Below are 23,128 nucleotides of genomic sequence, written 5' to 3'. Positions count from 1 at the left end.
GCATGATTGGGGCTGGGAAGAGACCCTAGGAGGGTTCCAGGGTGTGTCTGGTCCATCTCACCCAGTCCCAATTGGCCAGACCCCAGCGGCAAGCTAACCTACTGGTTGGAGCATCTGCCCCCTGGTGGTCAGTGCATGTCATAGGGACTGGTTGAATGGCCTAACGAATGGTTGGACACTTAGCATATTAGGCTTTTATTATATAGGATATGGACATTAATATAATTATCAAAATTAATATAATATCCTAATTAAAATAAGTTATTAAGTAAAATTATTATTATGAGATATTTAATCTAATATATAATTAATATTTAATAAAATATATAAACTTGACATGTACAATTATTATTATTTTTTACTTTTCTGTTTTGCTTTTATTCAACTTTTCAAAAAGATTTTGTTTTTCAGGTCATTAAAAACCAAAGTCTACATTTTGGGGCCATATTTGGGAGGGCACAGGAATGAAGTAGAGATGGCATGTCACCCTCCTCATACATACATTCATACATTCCTTCACATGTGCACACTTACACACATGCACACACTTTTATTCCACTCTGTGGTCCTAGACATCATTCGCTCAAACATGTCCTTCATATCATATCCCAAAAGTTAGTCTCAGGGTTTTATTAATTGATATTACTAAATTAATATTTATTAATATAGGATTTATTAACTTATATTAAGTATAAAATAAGTTTCTTTCCTCTTTCCCATGTCTCTGAATTCTAATAAAAACTGGCACCAAGGGAGCCAGGACAATGGCCACATTGGGGTGAATTACCTTCAGGGACTCCTCAATGCCTGGCCACCTCCCACTCCCCAGATCCGCGCCCCCCCCCCCCCCCCCCAGCCTGCCTGCAGTCTCTTCCACCCCTCCCTGGCCTTCCCCCTCCTTCCCTGCGCCCCGGTGCCTCAGTCGCTCTTCTCCCCCTCAGGCGGAGGCTGGTGCCCTGGACAATGACTGTCCCTCCACAGGCGGTAGGTGATGGAAGCAGAGACAGTGAGCCAGGCCAGGTAGGGCAGCAGGAGCAAGGCGGCCAGCTTGTTGATGGGGTGCCAGATCAGCGCCATGGTCACCACCAGCCCGTAGAGCAGCAGCAGGTGCAGCAGGGCCTGGGCAGGGGGCAGGGTGGTCAGGCAGGCTGGCCTGAGACCCAGGTGCTTCCTGTAGCACCCTAGACCCCCTGAGCCAAGTTCCTGGGGCTTTGTGCACTCCACCGGAGCTCACAGTCTGCCCACCTGAACTGCCTGCCCCTGATTGACCTGCTCCTGTAGTGCTCCCACTGCTGAGCTCTGTGCACCTTACCAGACCAGGGGAGTAGGCTGCGAAAAAGAGGGTCAGGGCGGTCCAGCTGATGGCGAGCTGCACAGCATAGAGGCCGAGAGGCAGGGTCAGGTGCCGCCCGAAGCCCCCTCCGAGGTCCTTCCACACCAGGTAGGAGGCATAGCTGTGAAGAGATGGCGGCAGGAAAGCTCACAGGGAGGATGTTCCATGGCAAATGGAGGAAGCCCTCTGCCTTCAGGGCTCCTGGGTACAAAGAGAGACCCCCTGTGGGCTGAAATGACGGCAAGTATGTCTAGGCATCATTTGGTGGCTGGGAGGAGACGGCGGGGGCAGTTGGTCATGGTGAGGTGGGTGAGGCTGGGGAGACTTGGAGAGGACTGACTGGAATTCTAGGCAGGCATAGAGGGACCCACATAAGAGGCAAGCTGGGGTGACATCCCTTTGCAGGTCAGGTACCAAGCCCAGAGCATGAGAAACGGGTGCTCACCCCATGATGGAGTAGATGGCTGTCCACACAAGCAGCAAGATTTTGTAGGGTGGGCACCAGGGCAGTTTCCTCAGGTGGTCACACCAACCAGACATCCTATGCAGACCGAAGAGCCAGACCACGATGGGCCCCAGGAGGGGGAGGGCCACAAAGATGGCCCCTTGAGGCCACATTCTCCTCCAGGAGGCAAAATCTAGGGGACAGGTGGGGGACAGAGAACATGCTAATGGTGAGCCTTCCCCTTAGTCCTTTTCTTGTGTCCCTCATCTGCTTCCTCCTCCATCTGACACCATTCCCTGGCCTGAGCGCCCCCTCCTCCCATCTCCCATAGGAGGTCTAGGCCAGTGGTTGGCAAACTCATTAGTCAACAGAGCCAAATATCAACAGTACAATGACTGAAATTTCTTTTGAGAGCCAAACTTTTTAATCTTAAACTATATAGGTAGGTATATTGTTATTAACTTAATTAGGGTATTCCTAAGCTGGCCTTTGCTAAAAACTCAAGGGGCCAAAGAGTACTGCAGGAGCATGTGGCTCTCGAGCCGCCGTTTGCCGACCACTGGTCTAGGCCATCGCCCCTGCTTAGACCACCTCCCATCCTTCTCCCGGGAGCCCTTACTGCCCAGCTGCTCTTCTGGTTTCCATGGGCTTGTTTTTCCCACCCTCTCAGCAGGCGCTCGGAGGACACTGTCTGGTGTTGATAACGGCTTCTGAGTTAAAAGCTCCTCTCCTGCAATGTGGATCTGAATCCTGGAGCTCAGGCCCATGCATGACCATATTTTGTGCCTCCCACAGCAGGTGGCTCTTGGCCAGGCCCTCGACAGGGACAGTGTCTTAGACTGAACTCAACCAGCTGACACAACCGGCCTGAGAGGACCACGTTTGGAAGGCGGGAGCCTGAGATCCCTGAGGGTCTTTTCTAGTCCACAGTGGGCCGGCCCATCTGCCGGGCTTATCTTCCTGTGCCAGACTGGCCCATGCAGGGCCCGCCCAGCCTGAGCTCCGGCCTGAATGCCACTCAGCAGAGTGATGCTGTGGGATCTCTTCTCTGAAGCCTTAGGTCTCACCTCCCACTCAGGAGCTGGGGGAGGGTCCCTACATCCATCCTCTTCCAGAGGTTCTGTGCCACAAACACCCACGCCCAGGTTTCCGTGGCCTGACTTCACAAGGAAACAACCCCCTGATTGTTTATTAAGCTGCATGCTCATTTGCATGTTGCTGTGATGCCATCCCCACATGGGATGATGAACAGACCCTCCCCCAACCCTGTCATCTCATTTGTATCTGATATGTCAGCCCCGCCCCCCCCCCCCCCCCCCCCCCGCGTCCCTCCCTCCCCCCATGATGGACAGGATTGAAAGGGAAAAACCGATGGCTATTCTCAGCGTTCTGAGGTGACTGACTGCCTGCTCCATACTCTCCTGTCAAGGGCCCTGACCATATCCTGGAGGTTCCGGGGACAAGACTGACCAGCCTGCCTGCCTGGGCATCCCTTGACTGATCTGTTTTTGCTCCTCATTCTCTACTTGTTCATCTCCTGCCTTGCTGTCCCTGTTTCTCTGTGTTTTCTATTGTTCTCTCCAGCGTTGGAGGCCCACCCCCCTCCCACCCCCATCCTCTTTTCTCCTGCTCTCCACCATTCCCAGTGCACCCTCATTCTCAGGCCTGTGTTCCCCTTACCTCAGGCAGCACCTCCCAGGCTGGGTACCCGATGATGTATGATGTGTGAGAGGCAGAGGCGGGTGGGGGAGGGGAAAAGGGCAGAGTAGGGCTCCCAGTGGCCCGCCTTTCTCCAGTGACAAGGGTGGCGGTTTTGGCTGAGGAGCCCAGGTTGCAGCCTGCATGGCCCTGAAGGGCTCTCTCAGACCGGGGGCCCCTGATCTGCTTGGCTGAGGCCTCTGGAGGGGCCCCTTGTGGGTGATTGAAGCTTTGGCTTTGTGAGAGCCCGATCTCCTGAGACAGATCGGTCCCAAGCTGCATCCCGAGAACCAGCTCTGGGTCCACAGGGGTGGAAGGGACCCTCAGATGTCTCTAGAACCTTCCTGTAACTGACATTGACCTCAAGGATTCTTTTTGGAAATGAATTCATGATGCATGGACACGGCACCCTGGCTGTAGCTGTTGGTCGGCAGAACTTTTCCTGGCTTGGACGTCAAGCTTGACCAGTCATCCACAAGCCCCTAGAGCTTTGTGACTCCAAGGAGAAGACAGCCTTTCGTGTGGCTCAGACAGAGCTCTTCCCGGGAAAGACAGACACCTGCCCTCTCCATCCCCAACAGTGTTCTGATCACTCACTGCCCCTTGCTTGTGCTTTAGGCGTGAGGTCTCCTTCCAGGCTGGCCGCTCTCCACCTTCCTTTGACCACCTCTCGACTTGGGGGACCCTGGGAGCTGTTTATCCCACGCTCTCACCTCCCTCCTCCCAGCCCCCGCCCCACCCTGCCAGGGAAGGCAGCAGAGGGGTGGAGTTGCAGTCAGAAGCTAGAGAATCATTAACTGAGGTGAAAGCAGTGGCAGTTACTTATTTTTTAGGGGAGATAATATCTGTGGTTTTGGGGAGGTTTGCAATGGTTCCTCAACTGCAGGAGACCAAGCCATGGCAATAACAGTTACCACTCACCGAGCACCCGCTTTGTGCTGAGCGCTATAGATTTATTAGCTCAATAATGACAATGATCATCCCTCACAAGAGAGACATTGTCTGCATTTGACAGACAAGGTGCTCAGAGAGGTTGAGCTACTGGCCTGCGATGACCTAGCTGGCAGGTGGGTCACCTGGCTTCGGTGTTGGCAGTCTGGATCAAAAATGCATCTTTTCTCTTAGCTGGTCCACTCATTCAGCCAGGGGGTCTTTATGCAACACTTGCTCGGGGTCAGGCTGCACCAGGAGCTGAGGATACAGCAGCAAATAGCTTTAAAAACATCCCTTTTCACAGGAGCTTTCATTCCAGTGGCACCATCTTCCCTAGACAGAGTTTCTCAGGAAGGACTCTGGTGGCAAACGGCCTGAGGTTCCGCTCTCCCTGAGTCCCTGCCAGCACAGACTGTGGATGGATGGGGGCGGGGGGAAGAGCAGCACTGACTAGGGAGCAGATATGGGTCTGCCCCAATGCCACCAGCTAATTGCGATTCACTAACCTTCTGTGCCCCGCTGTCACTCTGTGCCTCTCTCTCTGTCATCCCACTGACAGCACCTGGGAGCTCCTTAGAGATGCAGAATCTCACCCTCTCCCCCCTATCCCCAACCTATGGGACCAGAACCTGAATTTTAACAAGATCCCTAGGTGGGCCTGGCTGGTGTGGCTCAATGGTTGAGCATCAACCCATGAACCAAGATGTCATAGGTTCGATTCCTGGTCAGGGCACATGCCCGGATTGCAGCCTTGATTCCCAGTAATGGGTGTACAGGAGGCAGCCCACTGATGTTTCTCTCTCATTAATGTTTCCATCTCTCTATCACTCTCCCTTTCTCTATCTCTAAAAAAAAAATCAATAAACATATATTTTAAAAAAGGTCCTTAGGTGGTTCATGTGCACATTATAGTTTGAGGGGCTCTGGTTCAGGTTCCCCCCTCTAATCCTCTGCCATTTCAAGAGCCTCTAGCTGGGGCAGGGCACTCACCAGCAGAGGGCACTGTAGGGAGGGCGTTCTCCTGCACCAAGGGTTGCACCTACACCCAGGTTATCACCTCTCTGTCCCCTCCCATCCAGACGTAACTGGCAAGTCCCCTGACTTCTCGGATCCTGGGCTACTCCCTGACCTCGGCTGGACTTTGCCAACAGACAGGGACAGGCTCCCACACTCCAAAGGCGGGGGGGTGGGGGGGCGACGGGGAGGGAGGCCTCTGCCGGGAAGCACTGGGCCACTCCTGCCTGATTCCCCGCCCACCGCACTGGTCTCCTGGCATGGTGACAGGGTCTGGCCGACCTCTCCTTTTCTCAGAGAAGAATCTACTGTTCCCAGATACGCTGGCAGCTTCTGGGCGCACCTGCCTGGCAAGGTGAGCACCCCGCTGGGGCAGCTGGGGTTGGGTGGGCATTTAATGGGGCCCCTGAGGGCTCACTGGAGGAGTCAGGCCAAATCAGCCAAACCTGCAGAGTTGAGACCCGCTGCCGGAGGAGGAGAGGATGGAGGGGCTTGGGAGATGGCCACTGCCCAGTGGGTATGAGGACCACGGGGATGATGCTATGCGCTGTGGACAGGTGTGCTCTGCTGGTGAATGCTGCCCATGACTGAGTCTTGGACCCATCCCCGTTGGAACAGTGTGTCCTTCAGTACTGAGATCTATCAGGGTGCCGTGCGAGATGGGCTGAGAGTTTCCTCAGAGGAGAGGAGCAAGCTTTGCAGCAGGGGCCCAGATCTTTGCGCCGGAGGAGTGACTCCCTAGGGACAGGCCACGGTAGCATTCCAAGGATCTTCGTCTTGGGAAACTGGGTCTGGGGCTAGACTCTGGAGGCCAGGGTAATAAGGAGTCAGGCTTGAGGCTGGGAAGCTCCAGGCTACATGGAGCTGTTTGTCATGCTGTCCATTCAGGACCCTCCTGGGGCAAGGAGGATGGAGAGAGGGCCGAGGCCTGGAGACAGCTGTCCACCTGGGAGACGGGGGCTCAGCTGGGGAGGAGTTCACCCGCTCCGGGCCAGGCAGTGCATGGGATCCATGTGGGAAGCCCAAGGGGCCTTGGGGGTCCGTACATACTGCCTGCCCCAGGTGGGGAGGCCAGGCGGAGGCCTCTGCTGCACTGCAGTGGGGTGCAGAGGACATGGACTCTGGTCTTTGGAGGTCCCAGGAAGGTGGTTGCTATAAAACAGGAGAGCCTTGCCGAAACCGGTTTGGCTCAGTGGATAGAGCGTCAGCCTGCAGACTGAAGGGTCCCAGGTCCGATTCCGGCCAAGGGCATGTACCTTGGTTGTCCCCCCAGTAGGGGACATGCAAGAGGCAGCTGATTGATGACTCTCTCTCATCGATGTTTCTAACTCTCTATCTTTTTCCCTGCCTCTCTGTAAAAAAATGAATAAAATATATTTAAAAAATAAAATAAAACAGCAGAGCCTCGCCTTTCTTCCACTCTGGCCGGCCCAGCCCCTGCCACTGGCACCTCGATGGGTAGGGGTGCGGGGGTGGAACCGAGGATGTGCCTTTAGGTCTTCTGTTAGCTGTACTTTATTTTCATTTCTTCCTCTTCCAACGTCATCTCTACTAGAAATGGAAAAGAGGCTGGGGAACCACAAGGAGCGGGAAGAGAGAGGGAGTGTTTCTGGAGGACCTTCTGGGGGAATGAGACTCATTCACTCCTTGGTTAACTCACTGTCCTGTCATCCCCCCACATCCTCCCTCCTGCCTCCAGTTGTGGCTCAATAATCTCCCATCGTCCTCACTACGGGGAGAGAAGTTGGCTTCCTCATCTCTGAGAGGGAAATAAAAATAACACTGGCTCGTAAGGCTGCGGACGAGGAGGCCACGCAGAGCGCGTTAACGCCGTGTGCAGAGCGAAGCCCTTATTGCTGCGGTGATAGTTCCAATCACCTCTGATGCAGAGGACCCCAAAGGCAGGGGCGGGGCATCATGGGAAGCTTGCGGCCCAGGACCCATTCCCACTGGCTTGGTACGGCTGGCTCCCTTGTGTGCCCGGCGAGAGGCCTGCAGCGCTCGCTGCTCAGCTGGGTCCTCAGGCAGAGGGAACAGTGCCCCACCCTCCTGCCCGGTCCACAAGGAGAACCCAGGGAGATCCGCCCAGTCCTCAATGCTCAGGATAGAGGAGCTTTGCCTCCAGTCCGGAGGAGGTAGGTAGGAGGCTTATGCTCTAAGGGCGAGGTGGAAGGAAGGAAGAGGTGGGCAGTGAAGGAGCAGAGGCTGGAGCGAGGTGGATGGTTTGAGTGCAGGAATGGGGAGGAATGGAGGTCAGACCCCAGTGAGTCAACCGAGGAGTGAATGAGTCCCATTCCCCCAGAAGGTACTTGAGAGCTGAATATGATGCCATCTTTGCCAAGACAGCTTCTCTCAGTGCCTGGTACACAGCTGGCCCTCCGAAATGTTCATCTGAATGGGGAGACCAGCAGAGGGAGATTTTGGAGGCACAGGACTATGTAGGGCCAGTGACAGGGGTTGGAAGGGTAGTTGAGCTGGAAGGGAGGGGTCCAGGTGGGACGAAGAGGCAGGCGGGGAGCACAGGTGAGGTGAGGGGTGAAAGGCAACAGCATGAGCAAAAGCCAGAGGCGAGAACTGAGAATTAACGAGGTGTGAGGAGTGCAGTCTGGCTGGAATGGAGAGTGTTGGAAATCAAGGAGGAAGAGGGAAAGGAGGATGGGGAGGCATGGCTTCTGGGGGGCCTCGGAATCGTGGGTGTCTATGCAGGAGGTGCTGGAAGGCGGTTCCAATCCAAGGCCCTGCTGCCAGAGTGGCCTATGGCAGCCTGGCCATAGGGGGTGTAGCCATGCTGGGCAGCCGGCCGCCTGGTGAGCCGGGGGCCAGTGCAGGCTCCAGCCCCGCCTCATTCCAGCCTCCCTGGAGGCCCCACCTGTGCTTTTCTTTCTCTTTTTGTTTTCACTTTTAACTTTTGTTACTCCCGAAGGACCTTTTGGGTAGGAAGGAGGGGCATAAATAAACAAGCATGTTTGGATAGTCCTTTATCACCTCTGAATGCTTTCCACATGAGCTCAGGCCGGCCTGGCAATCACTCTGAGAAATAATTGTCCCTTCTCTCCCTTCACCCCCCGTCACCCCCCACTTGTAATGGCTTTTAAAGAGACTGCAAAGTTAATATAAAATCCACGCCTGGTGTGAAAAACTCAAAGGAAACTGGAAAAAGAGTTATAAGAAATTGAAAGTCCTGGTTCACACCTTCCACCCCTCAATTTCTCCTCTTTCAGTGACTGCCCGGGGAAGGTTGTGTCCTCCCAGATCTGCCCGTCCAAGACAAGAATCACCAGCACTCGACACAGAGCAAGCCCCGACTGTGATGTGCACTGGGCGCAGAGAACACAGACTGATGGGGAAGGAAGGATGTGAACTGTCGCCCTAATCATTTTACATCGATTACCTGCCAACATGATACTATTTTGAATATAGTGGGTAAGATGAGAAATCCATTATTAAAATTAATTTCTCCTGTTTCTTTGTGCTCTCTGACTGTAGCCACTAAAATGTTTAAAATTATATACGTGGCTCACGTTACGTTTTTATTGCACAGCTCTGCTCCAGACCTTCCTCTACAATTCATACTCGGGCTTGGCAAAAGGAGGTGTGCAGCTGTGAGTACGCAAAGGAGTTCATTCTTGTGTTATTTATTCGTTACCGTATTACGCAAACCTGCTTTTGCCCACTCCTGTATACACACTCATAAATATGTATCTACACCTCTATATAGTTTTGTTATTTACAAGAATGAAATCAGGGGGTGTCTCCTCCCTGGGAATTGCTTTTCTCCACAAAGGTTTTTTCTGTATCAGCACGTGTAGATCAAGGTAGGCATTCTGATAGGTGAGGAAATGAAGGCACATTAAGTAATATGACAAGCGCTCTCAGCCAGGGACCAATGTGCATTTGAGCTCACATGCCCTGAAGACCAGCTCTCTCTGCCTCAGGGGAGTTTAGTTTGAAGTGTAGGTCATGAGAAGCTGACGTGGGCTCTTTTTAAAAAATATATTTTATTGATTTTTTACTGAGAGGAAGGGAGAGGGACAGAGAGCTAGAAACATCGATGAGAGAGAAACATCGACCAGCTGCCTCCTGCACACCTCCCACTGGGGATGTGCCCACAACCAACGTACATGCTCTTGACAGGAATCGAACCTGGGATCTTTAAGTCCGCAGACTGATGCTCTATAGCACATGTGTCAAACACAAGGCCCGCGGGCCAAATTCAGCCCGCCAGGACTTGCAATGTGGCCCTCACCGCGCTGTCATCACTGCACTCCGCTGTCAGTTTATGACATTGTCAGTTTATGACTGTTCAGTAAACCATTCGGCCCGCGATTTAGGCTGGATTTTAGATTTTGGCCCCTTCTCTGATTGAGTTCGACACCCCTACTCTATAGTATAGAGTCTATACACTGAGCCAAACCGGTTTCAGTTGCCGTGGGCTCTTAAGTAAGAGAGATGGTGATGTTCTGTTAGAGGAACTGCCGTGACTGAGGGGTGTGGGGTGCTGGAATATAGACAGTCTGCTCTATCACCGCAGGCATTTGGATGTTGAGTCTTGGCCTCTACGATGTTGCAGAGGGTTAGCCTGGCACTGACTTCTTTAACCCCTGCCCTTGGCCTTGGCTGTTGCAGGGGTGCAGGGGAGCTGGCATCATCCAGTGACCAGACAGATGAGCTCCGGTGAGAATTCCTTCCAACCTGCCCCGTTCCTGCTGCTAGTGGGCATTCCGGTGGCAAGTGTCCTCCTTCTGGTCCAGTGCCTGCGATGGCACTGTCCCCGCTGGCTGCGGGCCAGCTGGAAGTCGGACAGGCAAGCGGAGCCAGTGCCCCATCCCACTCCCCTCCCTGAAGATGAGTCCCCACACCAGGGCCCGCCGGCCGCCCTGTCGGAGATGGCCGCCTTCTACCAGGAGCTGCACACGCCCACCCAGGGCCAGACCGTCACCCGGCTGCTGATGCACAAGCTGCTGGTGTTTGCGGCTCGGGAGGTGGATCACCGCGGCGGCTGCCTGATCCTGCGGGACACGGGCATCTCGCTGCTCATCCCGCCAGGTAACAGCGTGGGCTCACTTTGCGGCGTGCAGCTGCTCAGACAGCGGGCTGCACAGGGTCCTTCATGGAAGGGAGCAGTCAGACACCTTCCTAATTTTGAAAATTGTTTAAATTTAAAAAAAATACGTTTTTATTGATATCAGAGAGGGAGAGAGAGAGATAAAAACATCAATGATGAGAGAGAATCATTGATTGGCTGCCTCCTACACACCCTCCAATGGTTAGGTGACCAGATGTCCCAATTTTGGTGGGACAGTCCCGATTTTTAACAATTTGTTCTGAGACCCAATGTGTTTTTAAAAAGTCCCGATTTTTGGAATGATTCTTTCCTTTCCAGATTCTTTCCAAAAATCGGAACTTTTTAAAAATGCCGCGGGATGCGGGACAAATTGTTAAAAATCGGACTGTCCCGCCAAAAGCGGGACGTCTGGTCACCTTACCCAATGAGGATCGAGCCCACAACCTGGACATGTGTCCTGACCAGGAATTGAACTGTGCATAGTTAGATGCTCAACCACAGAGCCATGCTGAAAATTGTCCACATTTTGAGTATGGGTTTATTGACCTCAAAGACAACTTCCCAGCAGGTGGGGTTAAGGTGCTTGCTCTAGTGAACAGTCCCTCCAATAAAGGAAACGGGAAGTGGGGGAGGAGCTCTTTGTGCACATTCACTCAGGCCCTGCATGGACCAGGGTCACCCTGCTCTGAGGGTGACTGGCCCAGGGTTACACCACACTCAGCTCAGTTGTCTTGCTCTCCATCCGTACTGCCTTCCCTGTGGGCACCTGGACTCCTGCCCCACCTCCCTCCCAGGCTGGCCTGGCCTCCCCTGGGGCAGGGTGTGTCTGCTTGTCCGGCCCATCCCAGCTCTCTGTCTCCCCAGGCGCCGTGGCCTTAGGCCGCCAGGAGCGGGTGTCACTGGTCCTGGTGTGGGACCTGTCGGATGGCCCGTCATTGTCCCGAGCCCAGGGGCTGGTGAGCCCAGTGGTGGCATGCGGACCCCATGGGGCCTCCTTCCTGAAGCCCTGCACCCTCACCTTCAAGCACTGCGCCCAGGTGCCCAGCCACGCCCGCGCCTACAGCAGCAACACCAACCTGCTCGACGCTAAAGACTGGAAGCCCTTGGGGAAGCGGGACGTCCACACCTCCCTGGACGAGTGTCGCATCCAGCTCTCCCACTTCAGGTGGGCACCGGCCCCTCGGCCCCTCCTTTCTGCCCCCCCTTTTCTGCCTGCCCCATCCTCATCTCTGCATGGATCTGCTCCTTTATCAGTTCCAGTGGCCTGCAAACCCCTTATTTCCCCGTGTCCCTTCTTGGTTCCTCTGTCCTAATGTCTAGGACAGTTCGTGTCACTCCAACCCTGTCCAGGACTGTACATCCCCTCTGGTCTCTCTGCCTGTTTAGGAGGCCTGGCTTCCCCCACCCTCTTTCTGGAGGGGCCCTGTTCTGTCCCCACCTTTGCCTCTCTAAGATTGTCTATGTCTGTGCCCGTGTTCAGGGCTGTCCCCCAACTGCCTAGGCAAGTTTGTCCCCTCTAATGCCCTAAGCACTATCTCATCTCTTGTCTGTCCTTAGTTCTGTCTTTCTTTTGGTTAATCCTCACCCGAGGTTTTCTATTGAATTTTTATTTATTTATTTATTTGTTTGTTTGTTTGTTTATTTGTTTATTTTAAAGAGTGGAAGGGAGAGGGAGAGACACAGAGAGAATAACATCTGTGAGAGAGAGATACATCTATTGGTTGCCTCCCGCATGTGCTCCAACCAGGGCCAGGGATCTAGCCTGCAACCGAGGCACATGCCTTTGATGGGAATCGAACCCAGGATCATTCCGTCAGCAGGCTAATTCTCTAACCATGGAGCACCCAGCTAGGGCAGCTCTGTCTTTCTAGAATCTTAGGCCCTTCTTCCTCTCATTCTCCTTGCCACCATTAACCAGAATGGGAACAGCCATCTGTGGGCCCTTCCAAAGCACGGCGGCCCTGAGCCCGGTGTCCCCCTGTCCTATGCCGAGATATTTGCTGGCTCTTCTCCACACTGTGATGGTCACTGCACGTGCCTCACTTTTCCTCCTCCCACCAACTCTGCCTGCTCACATCCTCTCTATGCACACCCTGGCCTGCTCTCTCGGTTCTGTGGAGGCCCCCAAGGAGGCCTCTGGCACAGGAGCTGGGTGGCTAGTGTGCTGGCATCCCAGAATCCCCTACACCAGTCCCTGCACCGTCTCCCTCTACTCCACAGCCTCTACACGTGTGTGCTGGAGGCACCCACAGTCCAGGAAGCTCGCAAGTGGCTGCAGCTGGCCGTGTTCTGCTCGCCGCTGGCGCCAGGGCAGACCCACCTGCAGCTGCGTGTCTACTTCCTCAACAACACGCCCTGCGCCCTGCAGTGGGCCCTGACCAACGAGCAGCCCCACGGCGGGCGCCTGCGTGGGCCCTGTCAGCTCTTTGACTTCACCGGGGCCCGCGGGGACCAGTGCCTCAAGCTCAAGTACATCTCTGAGGGTGAGTGAGGCCTGGACAGGACAGGAGGGAGCCCCACTCGAGCAAGGGGTTTGGGTCTCCCCTGGGGTGGAAATGGGGGGGCCTCAGGCTCCTTTCAGAGACTCTTGGGCAGGCTCCAGGGGGGCCTTCTGGTCTCCACTGATAACTTGAGGGTCCCCAGGCTCTGCCCGCTTCCTTTGTCTGTGGCTCACTCAGCCCTGGTCCCTCCTTGGGAAGACAGGGTGAGGCAGGGTGGGAGGAGGGGAGGAGAGGCCTGGCACCCCCAATGGGGAGGCTTTCATTGTTCCACCTGGATGGAGTGGTGTGGAGGGTGGGGTCCCCGTCTTCTCTGCTTGGGTCTCTTTCCTGGGTGGCATGGGCTCTGGGAATTGCCCCTGGGACCTAGGGCATTTGTATGGGCACAGATGCATGGCTGCTTCGGGGGGTCGTGGATGAGAGGGTGGGAGGTTATAAGAGCGAGGGATCTGTGAGCTGTGTGTGGTGGTCGAAGGAAGACCACTCACAGGGTCCCCTGCCCAGGCTCCGGGACTCCCACTCATTTGGTTTTGCTGCTCCTGGTCCCTCCTCACCGCACCCTGCATGGCACCTGCCACATGTACGGTTTCCGTAAACACTGTGGGAGGCCCTGCTCTCTGAGGCCTCCGCTCTCGGTCCCCTCCCCAGGTTGGGAGAACGTGGATGACAGCAGTTGCCAGGTGGTTCCCCATCTCCACATCTGGCATGGGAAGTGCCCTTTCCGCTCCTTCTGCTTCCGGAGGAAAGCAGGTAGTCAGGCGCCGGTCCACTTCCTGTCCTCCCTCTTCCCTCTCCTCCCCTCCCCTCCCCACGGGTCACTCTGGAGCTCAGCCGTTCTGCATCCGGCCATGCTCCAGGCCTGCTCAAGGCGAGGAGCCACCCGCTCTTTGCAGAGGGAAACCTGGAGGGTCCTGCCCAGCTTCTGATTTCCAAAGCCTCATTGTCCTTCAGATTTCCTGCTCTTTCATGCCGGGCCGTTTCCTCTCTCACCTGCCCTGTCTGCTCCCTTTTGTAGCCAATGAGAACGAGGACTGCTCAGCACTAGCCAATGAGATCATCGTCACCATGCACACCTTCCAGGATGTGAGTGGCAGCTGAGGGCAGGGGCAGGGGCAGGGCCTGGGAGGAGTGCTAGCAAAGTGGGAGAGGGGTCTGGTGCCCAGTACCTGATCAAGCAGGTAAGATGGCACCTGGCCTCTGAGTTACCCTTCGTCCCGGGCTCTCTCTTGTCTGTTCATGGACGAATCTAGTAGGAGAGTAAAAAGACCAAACCTTCTCTCAGCCCAGGGGCACGTGGGCGTCAAAGAGAAGTGGTTTCTTTCCAGGCTGATGGTCTCCACCCGAGAGATGCTGCTGAGCCTCTCCAGCATGGAGTGTGGCCAGCAGGGGGGTCATTGGTGCATGGGTGGGAGCGACATATCCCACTCTCTCAAGGGAAGGTGTGAAGAAGGCAGGGTTGAGAGTCTTGGGGGAGCCATGGCGGCTTCCTAGTGGAGAGAAGGCAGATGCCCCTCAGGGGTGTGAGTGGGGAAGGAACCTAGGAAAGCAGGAATGGAGGGAAGGGGACACGTATGGCTGAGCTCAGCGTCTCTATTTCTGGATGAACGTACCCAGGACTTCTAGTGTCTTAGGGAGCACCCTGTTTGACCCTCAAGTCCCAGGTCCCAAAGAGTTCAGCAGGCAAACTGAAGGCTGAAGGCTGAAGCAGCGGATCGAGGCCCTGGGTTGGGGAGGGCGGCACCTCCTGGAAACGTGCTCTGCGTGTCAGGCTGGAGGACGATTTAAGAAACGGAGGTCGGTTCCCCGGCTTCTTTGTCCCTAAGTGTGTTTCTGGCCCCTCTGCTGGCACAGGGCTTGGAGACCAAGTACATGGAAATCCTCAGGTTTCAGGCCTCAGAGGAAGAAGCCTGGGCCGCGCCGCCCCCTGTCTCCCAGGCTCCCCCATGCAATAGGTGAGGTGGGGCTGCTTGGGAGGTTGCCTGGGGGGTGTTCGGGATTCACCCCAGTGCCTCTAGATGAGGGCAGCATTTGGGGTGTGTACAACCAGACTGGTCTCTGGTCCTCCCCTCTGAGAGTACCATCTCCCCCCACCTGGCCTCAGGCTGCCCCCCGAGCTCTTTAAGCAGCTGCAGATGTTGCTGGAGCCGAACAGCATCACAGGCAACGACTGGCGGAGACTGGCCTCCCACCTTGGGCTCTGCGGCATGAAGATCCGGTAAGAGGGATGAGATCTGCCCAGGGGAGGCGGGGGGTGGGGTGGTGGTGGTGGTGGTGGTTTAGACCACAGATAAGAGAGAGAATGGCTACTCCCACCCTATCGCCCATAAAAGGGGCAGCTCTTTCTAGTTACCACGGTATTGTCAGTACCTAGAATGATGCCTGGCTCCAAGTAGGTCCTCCATCAATGCTAAAAAAGAAGCCAACTAACATGTAGATTACACATTGAGTGCCTGACATCCTGTGCCCCAGGCTATAAGGTCATGTGTGTGAAGCATGTACTGAGTGCCTGGCACGTGTTAATGAGTGTTGGCAGTCAGGAGGCCATGCTGGCGTGGTCCCTGTCCAGAGAAACCAATGGGAGGACCAGGCTGAGCTAAGCCCCGGAGCCCAGACTCTGAGGGCAGTGCTCAGGGAAGATTTCCTTCGCCCGGGAGATGGGCTTGGAGCGGGGCCCAGCTGAAGACAGGGTGGCTTTGTAAATCACCCATTCAGTAAGCATTCGCCCGGTGCCTGCTGTGTCCTGGGAAACTGTGCTCAGCTTTGGGACACAAGATGAAGGGTCCCAGCCCCCAGGAGCTCACAGTCTAATAGGGATACAAAGAGCTTAACAGAATAAAGGCAAGAATTCCTTGTGCCTTCATGCATGCGCCCTATATTTCAGAGCAAGTTGAAAACAGAGGCACCAAATAGCTAAAGCAGGAATAATAACGACTTGTGAAAGTTATGATCAGAAGTCTGAACTGTGGGGTGCAGAATGGTCTCCTTGCTCACAGCTTCAGGGAGGAGGGAAGGGGGACCCGCCATGCTGTTTGGCGGGAGCAGCAAGGGGTGTGGGTGTGCTGTGTGCACAGTGGTAAGTGGATAGCCTGAAGAAGGAAGGCTCAGGATGGGAGCAGGAAGGAAAGTTCTGGAAACAACAACAACAACAACAACAACAACAAAACAACCAAACAAACCAAAAAACAAATCAATAAACAAAAAAAACAACCCCCCAAAATAAAAAAAACCCAAAAACCAAAAAACAAAAAAACTACACACACACACACACATACACACACACACACACACAACAAAACAGGGCCAGGCAGAGAGTCAGGGACGTGGGCTGGGTTCACAGGCAGAAGAGACACTGGAAGGTTTCTGAGCAGGAAAAACTGTTTCCCCAGTGGAAGGCAGGATGTTGTGACCTGGACAGAGGAGGGAAGGGGGATAGTGTGTTGGAGGTGGGGAAAGGGAAGGGGTGTAGAGGGGACAATAATCACCTTAGAGGTAATCTCATCCAAGCCCTGGGTGTCAGGAGAGAAACTGAGGCTTAGAGAGGAGTGACTTTTGAGCCAGAGCAAGCTCAGATTTCCAAGTCTTGGGCCTCCCTCCCACCGCCTTGAAGGTAGACAGGAGCAGGATGAGAACCAGAGCTGGGGAGGGTAGGGCTCTCACCGAGCACCCCTTCTTCTCCTCCCTTCCTCTCTATGTCTGTGGGCCAGCTTCCTGTCCTGCCAGAGCAGCCCTGCTGCGGCCATCCTGGAGCTGTTTGAGGAGCAGAACGGCAGCCTGCAGGAGCTGCATTACCTCATGACCCTCATGGAGCGGCTGGACTGCGCCTCTGCCATCCAGAACTACATGGGCAGCCCGGCCCCCATCCGTATGGGCGCCTGGGAGAACCAGGGCCTGGAGCTGGAGCTGGACGTGAAGCTCTGAGTCCCCCCTGGAGTGGGGCAGGGTGGGGCACGGTCTGCAGTGCGGTTTGCCTGGACACCTAGGAGGAACATAGGTTCCTTGGTGTGCCCACCGACCTCATCAGAACCCTCAGACCATGTCTCAGGCCACTGTGAGGCTGGGCTGCCATTGCCAGCCTGCCTGGGATCAGGACTACCTTGTGACTGGCTTTGTTCTGCCTGCAGATCCCCTCCTGGACGGCAGGGGGCGCAGGAGCCCAGGAGATGGACCCGCATATTAGGCCTCTGAGAAGCTATTTCATAGACCAAAAAGACTGTTAGGTTGCTGTGCTGGCACATCTTGGGGACTGGTCAGTCCACAGTATTCACTGAGCACTTGGTGGTACCCAGCACTGGAATGGGCATCATGCGGAATCCTAGAACATATGGGGGATTTTGGAGTCTTGACAAGCATACAGTTCTCGTGTGGGAGTCAAGATTACTCATATGAGCAAAGGGCAAACTCTAAAACAGTGGGTAAGGGTGGGCAAATGTAGGTCTATAGTTGTGAGCATGGGAAACAGAGTTTATTCTTGTATTATTTATTAATTATTGTATTATTTTCCATATGAACAACTGTAAACCGACTTCCACCCACCCTGCATCTCCTGTGGTTAGGGATGTGAGTGTGGTGTGAACTGTATGCTTCAGGAGTGGAAAAGAGAGGGAGCTGAGCATGGGCTGGTGCAGCGAGGATGCTGCAGAGAGACTTGAACGTGCAGAGTGGTTGGGACATGTTTAGGTAGGGGTAGGGATAGGGGTAGGGGTAAGGATGGGGGTGGGGAGTGACTGGAGAGGAGGAGCCAGGAGTGAGTGTGGAGTGCTGAGGCATTAAGCAGCCTGGCCTAATGGGTGGGAGGTGAGGGTCCATAGGAGTTCAAGGCCAGATCTACAGGTGGGCAAGTCCTACCTGGCTGTCTATCTGTCTCCTTCGCCTTCCTTTGTCTTCTTATACGTACCTTATCTCTCTCCCTTTGCCATTACGTCTGCTATAAAACATCAAAACTGAACAGAAACTTCAAGATTATCATTCTTGCCCAACCTTTTTATCTCTTTATTTCGAACTGTGTAGCGTTAAGTGACTTCATTTTGCGGTCACTATCCATCCCTGATATTCTATGCATTAACATCTTTTTGTCTCTACTTCATTGCTGTGCCTGCCTTTGTTTCTTTCTCTGAAACCCTCGGTCACTCCCCTCAGGCAAGTGTCTCTAAACCAGTGTTATAGATCAAAGGCGATTGAAAGACACTGGGCTATGCTAGGAATGGATGGGTGGGGATTTTACCTCATGAGTCAAGATGCAGTTTAGGGTCAGGAAATAAAGGATAGGGATTAAAGAACACCTCCGCCAGTCCAACAAATGCTTATTCAGTACCTACTATGTGTTCAAGAGATTAACAGCTGGGTTCTGAAAAGAGAACAAAGGGTTTGACTCTGGCAATGCTTTTGATTGCAAACAGGTGTTAATTTTTTAAGGGCAGGCGAACAATCTCTGGCAAAACGAAACAGTTTGCTTCTGTATTTAATTAAAAAAAGTTGAGCCTTTTTCCACGATGAACAATGTTGTATAATAAAATATGAAAATTGCCTTTCTTTGTTACTAACTGTATTTTGCTCAGATTGGTACATTTGGTTGTGGGTATGCATGGTTCTCATTGGTAAACTTATACTAATGGGGGCAGGTTAGAAGAAGCGTTTTGTAGATGGTGTGCTTCTAGTGTGAAAATTGTCTGGGTCCAGCATGGTAGATCAGGCCCTTTTTGTTAGAAGCAAGTGGGGCCCTTCCACCATCTCCCTCTTCCCTTCGCCCCACCCAACCTCTCCCACCCTCCTCATTAGGCCTCCCACCCCACTGGGAGCCACTATTCCAGCTCTATGCCTTAGCCTCCTTCCCTTGTACCTGGCTTGGGATCCGTCTAATAAGAACATTCTCCTCTGGAACCCCAGCACAATTTTCCCCCCTCCCATTTTCTCCTATCAGCTCTTCCTTGCTTTCCACCCCAGCCAAAAAGCATCTTTATTTTGTGTTCCTCTGTACCCCGGAACAGATCATTTGAAGAGTTCCAAGCCGCCTGGAAATGTGAAGAGAGGCGGTGAGGGTTTCTGTGACGGGGTTAGTGCCTTCTGCCTCCTCTCTGTCCTGGTAGTCAGAATGGACCCAAAGGAGGCTTGGGCATCTTGGGGTAGGTGGCAGGCTGCCTGATCCCTATAGTGTGGGTCCTGCCTTTCCCAAGTCAAACCTAATTGGCATGTACAATATTTGCTGACATCCAAAGCTGAGACGTTCTGGGAGCGTATGGAGACAGCATTAGCCCTGGCTGGAGCCCTTATTAGAAAAGCTCTCATCCCTTTGGCCTCAGTCTATTTACCCTTAGAATGGAGCAACTATGTCCCAGGCTCTCCAAGTGTCTTCTTTTGATTCCATGATGGTGACCTAAGCGACATATCCTTGGGGATTTTCTTTGTGTATTGCCTTTATTTATTTTATATTAGTTATTTTTTAATCCTCAACCGAAGATATTTTTCCATTGATTTTTAGGGAGAGTGGAAGAGAGAGAGAAAGACAGAGAGAAATATGGATGTGAGAGAAATGATTGCCTCCTGCACACACCCAGACTAGAGCCCAGGCCGGGGAGGAGTCTGCAACTGAGGTATATGTCCTTGACAGGAATGAACCCGGGACCTTAGGTACCCAGACTGATGCTCTATCTACTGAGCCAAGCTGGCTAGGGCTGTGTATTGGCTTTAAATAGAACAATTTGTCACTGCCTGTTACCTTACCGCCAGCCTTTTACTGGTAAGTTATCTGCTGGGTCCCTAATAACACTAAATTTGTGTCTCTGCTTTTAAGCCTGCTGTGGAAGCCCGTGCGTGCCTCAATGTCTTCCAGTTAGGGTTAGAGCTGGGAGGGGATGTGCAGGAGAGGCCAGGTCTCGATCTGCAGGGTTAGATTCAGGGGTGGGAATACCCAGCCCACTTAAGGCCCATGAAATCATGTGGTCTGACCCTGCCAAGGCATTAGGGGTGAGTTAATTAAATGTTTGACCAAATATAGCACGCTAACTTTTAAGTCGATAATTTTTATGGCCCGTGAGTGATGTTATAAATATCCAAACAGCCCCTGGCAAAGAAAGATTCCCCACCCCTGGGAGGATCCATGGGAAACATGTCCTCAGCACCCCATCTGCCTGCTGAGTGACATGCATGCCAGTGTCCAGATCCATGCTGTCCAACAGAAATAGAATAAAGCCACATATTTAATTCTATATTTTCTAGCAGTCATATCAAAGAGTGTAAAGGGAAACAGGTAAAGTCAGTTTTGTTTTTTACAAATCATTCATGTTTATTTTTTTTTGTGAAGTCAGTTTTAATAATGTATTTTATTTAATCTAATATATCCAGAGTATTATAATTCCTACATGTAATCAATATAAAATTATTAATGGCATATTTTAAATTATTTTCTTCATAAAGTATTTGGGAATTGTGTGTATTTTACACACAATTTATATTGAAAATGTGCTAAATTTATATTGGAAATATTTGATCTGTATTTAGCTTTCATAAAATTTATAGCGGAAAAAGTACATTTACATACAGAAGTTATGCTAAAAGTGTTTCAAAAATAAAATTAGGTATACACTTAAAAATTTCAACCAGTTGGAATAAAATAAAAGTGCTTCAATTGTACTAGCTACTTTCTAGTGTTCAGCAGCTCTATGGCTAGTGGGTACTGTGATGGACAGCGCAGGTGTGGATTATGGATCCCACTGGGCATAATTTATGGTGTGCTTGACCATTCATTCATTCATCCATCCAATACTTGCTTGCTACCCACCCTGCACAAAGTGTGGGTGATAAAAGTTCAATGAAGAAAAGCACCCCTGTTCTATAGGAGCTCCTGGAATGGTGGCAGTCAGAGAGAAGGACACTTTTCCTCCATCCCTCTCCAAACCTGACTCAAGGAGGACATGGAGGAGGTCCAGGAAGACCCTCTCTGCTGCAGGAATGGCTCCCACTGCAGTGGGATGGAGAGACCAAGGACTGGGTCAGGTGTTCCTGCTTTACCCAGCACATCAGGTGGGTTCTTGGTTGCTGACAACACAATTCGTTCTTCCTGGCTAAGGCAGTTGGGAGACTTTACTCTGAAGGACGAATATTAATTTGGAAGGCTGAGAAATAAAACTGAGGTAAAGTTTCTAGTGATGATGCCCTAAACTGTACAACTAGCTCACGGGGAAGAAACTGGTGTTTCTATGGCTGCCACTTCCAAGTTGGGAACCAGACCTCACCACCACCTCTGAAAGCGAAGGTCTCTGCTGCCATCTATGTCAACCAACATGGGGACTCCAAGCACTGTACTGCCTACTTCATCACCCTATTTATTTCTGAATCCATCTCAAGTATGGGCATCAGATTGTCAGCTCCCTGATTGCATGCCAAATCCTAGCTGCAAAGGAGTCTGGAAATTTGAATTCTGACTAGGATTCATTACATGCAAATATTCCCAAATATGGAAACATATTCAAAAGTTGGTGGACAGCCACGAATATGAGATTTCCACCACAGCCCGGGTGTAGTTAATGCTGCGGCCCCACACAGCAAAGTCTCTTCACAAAAAGAGCCATGACATCAGCAGGTGTTAGTGTTATTCCATGACCTTCAGAGTCATCTCAATAAAGCATGACTGCATAGATCCCTCAGGACATCCCTTTGATCCCTGTACAATCCAGCAGGATCAGTGCAGCGAAAGCTCACCAACAGCAGTGAACTGATTTGATCAGTGCCTTCTCCAGCCCCACATGCCTTCCTGTACTGCAGAGGCTGAAAACCCACATTCACAGGCTCCTGGGGATCTAGATTTATTTAGGTTCTGCTGAGCTGGACTCATGTAGGACCTTGATTTGACATTACATAGTGTGGGGGTTGAGCAGGGCATGAGACTGGTGCTTGCTTCAAGGAGCTGAAGTCCAGGAGCCAGCAGCTGTGGCAGTATCTTCCAGAGATGGCAGCTTCCTCAGTGCCCTGGTTCTGTGGTTTGGTTTGGGGAAGTTTTGCTTAGAGTCTGTTCCTTCAGCCCTTCCAAGTATCCATGAACTATCTACATTTCGTAATATAGTGTTTTGTGATTAAACTAGCTAGAGTGGGTGTTCTATAATGTACAATGAAGATCCCTAACCAATGTGCTCAGGATTCTTGAATTCTTTCTTTGAAAAGACTGTCTCTTATTCTATGTTTATACTCTTCCTTTTTTTTTTTAAATTGATTTTTTTACAGAGAGGAAGGGAGAGAGATAGAGAGTTAGAAACATCGATGAGAGAGAGTCATCGATCAGCTGCCTCTTGCACACCTCCTACTGGGGATGTGCCCGCAACCAAGGTACATGCCCTTGACCGGAATCGAACCCAGGACCCTTCAGTCCACAGGCTGACGCTCTATCCACTGAGCCAAACCGGTTTCGGCTACTCTTCCTTCTTTGTTGGTGTCAAAGGGTCTATTATCTTATGAACATACTAGAGGCCCAGTGCACAAAATTCATGCGTGTGTTGGGGTGCCCTCAGCCCAGCCACACCCTCTCATAATCTGGAACCAACTGTTCACCTGCCTGCCTGCCTGATTGCCTCTAGCTGAGCCCCTGCTGGCCTGTTCACCCTTTACTGCCCCCCTGCTGCTTACTGCCCCCCCCCCAGCCTGGTCACCCCCAACTGTCCCCCCTTCCCCACCATCCTGGTCACCCCCAACTGCCCCTCCCTGTGGTCCTGGTTGCTCCATACAGCACGCTGCTTGGTGGTTTGGTTGCCCCTCCCTAATCCTTCTGCTGGCCTCATCACTCCACAAAGCCTGTTTGGTCATCCATTCAATTTCGATGGTCGCTTAGGCATATATATATATATATATATATCTAGAGATGACAGTTTTATTAAAATGTTTTTTATGGGATAAAATAAAAAATTAGTAATCCTGTGTTGACTTTCTCCTTCCCAAATTCAAAACCAAAATCAATGATTGGTCTTTAAAATATAAAAACCTGAGAATACTCTTTTATGAGATCTGCTTTCCTTACTCATCTTTTATAAAGCCTTACACAAGTAAGTTTATTCATCTACTCAGCATATATTTGAATATTATGTGCTTAGAATCATGGTGTCCCCTCATTTATTTTCTTATCTTTAAATAATCTTTCTCATGCTGTCTTAATTCTAGCC

General features: G+C 52.2%; 2 protein-coding genes across 4 annotated transcripts; one reads left to right on the top strand and one right to left on the bottom strand.

Moving 5' to 3' along the window:
* Window positions 1–871: 871 nt before the first annotated feature.
* TSPO2 (translocator protein 2) lies at window positions 872–3,601 on the bottom strand. 2 transcript variants are annotated; one of them, XM_084890311.1, is made up of 4 exons: window positions 2,398–2,934; window positions 1,779–1,971; window positions 1,313–1,454; window positions 872–1,119 (listed from the first exon to the last, which is right to left on the bottom strand). In XM_084890311.1, exons 1-4 carry the CDS (start codon window positions 2,543–2,545, stop codon window positions 919–921), a joined length of 684 nt encoding a protein of 227 aa, XP_084746437.1. In that variant the 5' UTR covers window positions 2,546–2,934; the 3' UTR covers window positions 872–918. The 2 variants fall into 2 exon arrangements, with proteins under 2 accessions (XP_084746437.1, XP_084746438.1); XM_084890312.1 differs by lacking the exon at window positions 2,398–2,934 and adding an exon at window positions 3,459–3,601 and having other exon boundaries at window positions 873–1,119.
* Window positions 3,602–5,718: 2,117 nt separating this feature from the next.
* UNC5CL (unc-5 family C-terminal like) lies at window positions 5,719–18,506 on the top strand. Of its 2 annotated transcripts, XM_084890274.1 has the most exons (12): window positions 5,720–5,778; window positions 8,645–8,846; window positions 8,965–9,025; window positions 10,050–10,097; window positions 10,286–10,469; window positions 11,353–11,653; window positions 12,709–12,971; window positions 13,635–13,736; window positions 14,002–14,069; window positions 14,838–14,938; window positions 15,088–15,201; window positions 16,691–18,506. In XM_084890274.1, exons 5-12 carry the CDS (start codon window positions 10,310–10,312, stop codon window positions 16,902–16,904), a joined length of 1,323 nt encoding a protein of 440 aa, XP_084746400.1. In that variant the 5' UTR covers window positions 5,720–5,778; window positions 8,645–8,846; window positions 8,965–9,025; window positions 10,050–10,097; window positions 10,286–10,309; the 3' UTR covers window positions 16,905–18,506. The 2 variants fall into 2 exon arrangements, with proteins under 2 accessions (XP_084746399.1, XP_084746400.1); XM_084890273.1 differs by having other exon boundaries at window positions 5,719–5,778; window positions 10,050–10,469.
* The last annotated feature ends 4,622 nt before the right edge of the window (window positions 18,507–23,128 follow it).

This window comes from Pipistrellus hanaki, assembly GCF_964339955.1.
Source record: "Pipistrellus hanaki genome assembly, chromosome: 7".
Lineage (NCBI taxonomy): Eukaryota > Metazoa > Chordata > Mammalia > Chiroptera > Vespertilionidae > Pipistrellus > Pipistrellus hanaki.
The sequence above is the reverse complement of the archived record's forward strand: the minus strand, read 5'-3'. Positions and strand labels throughout refer to the sequence as shown.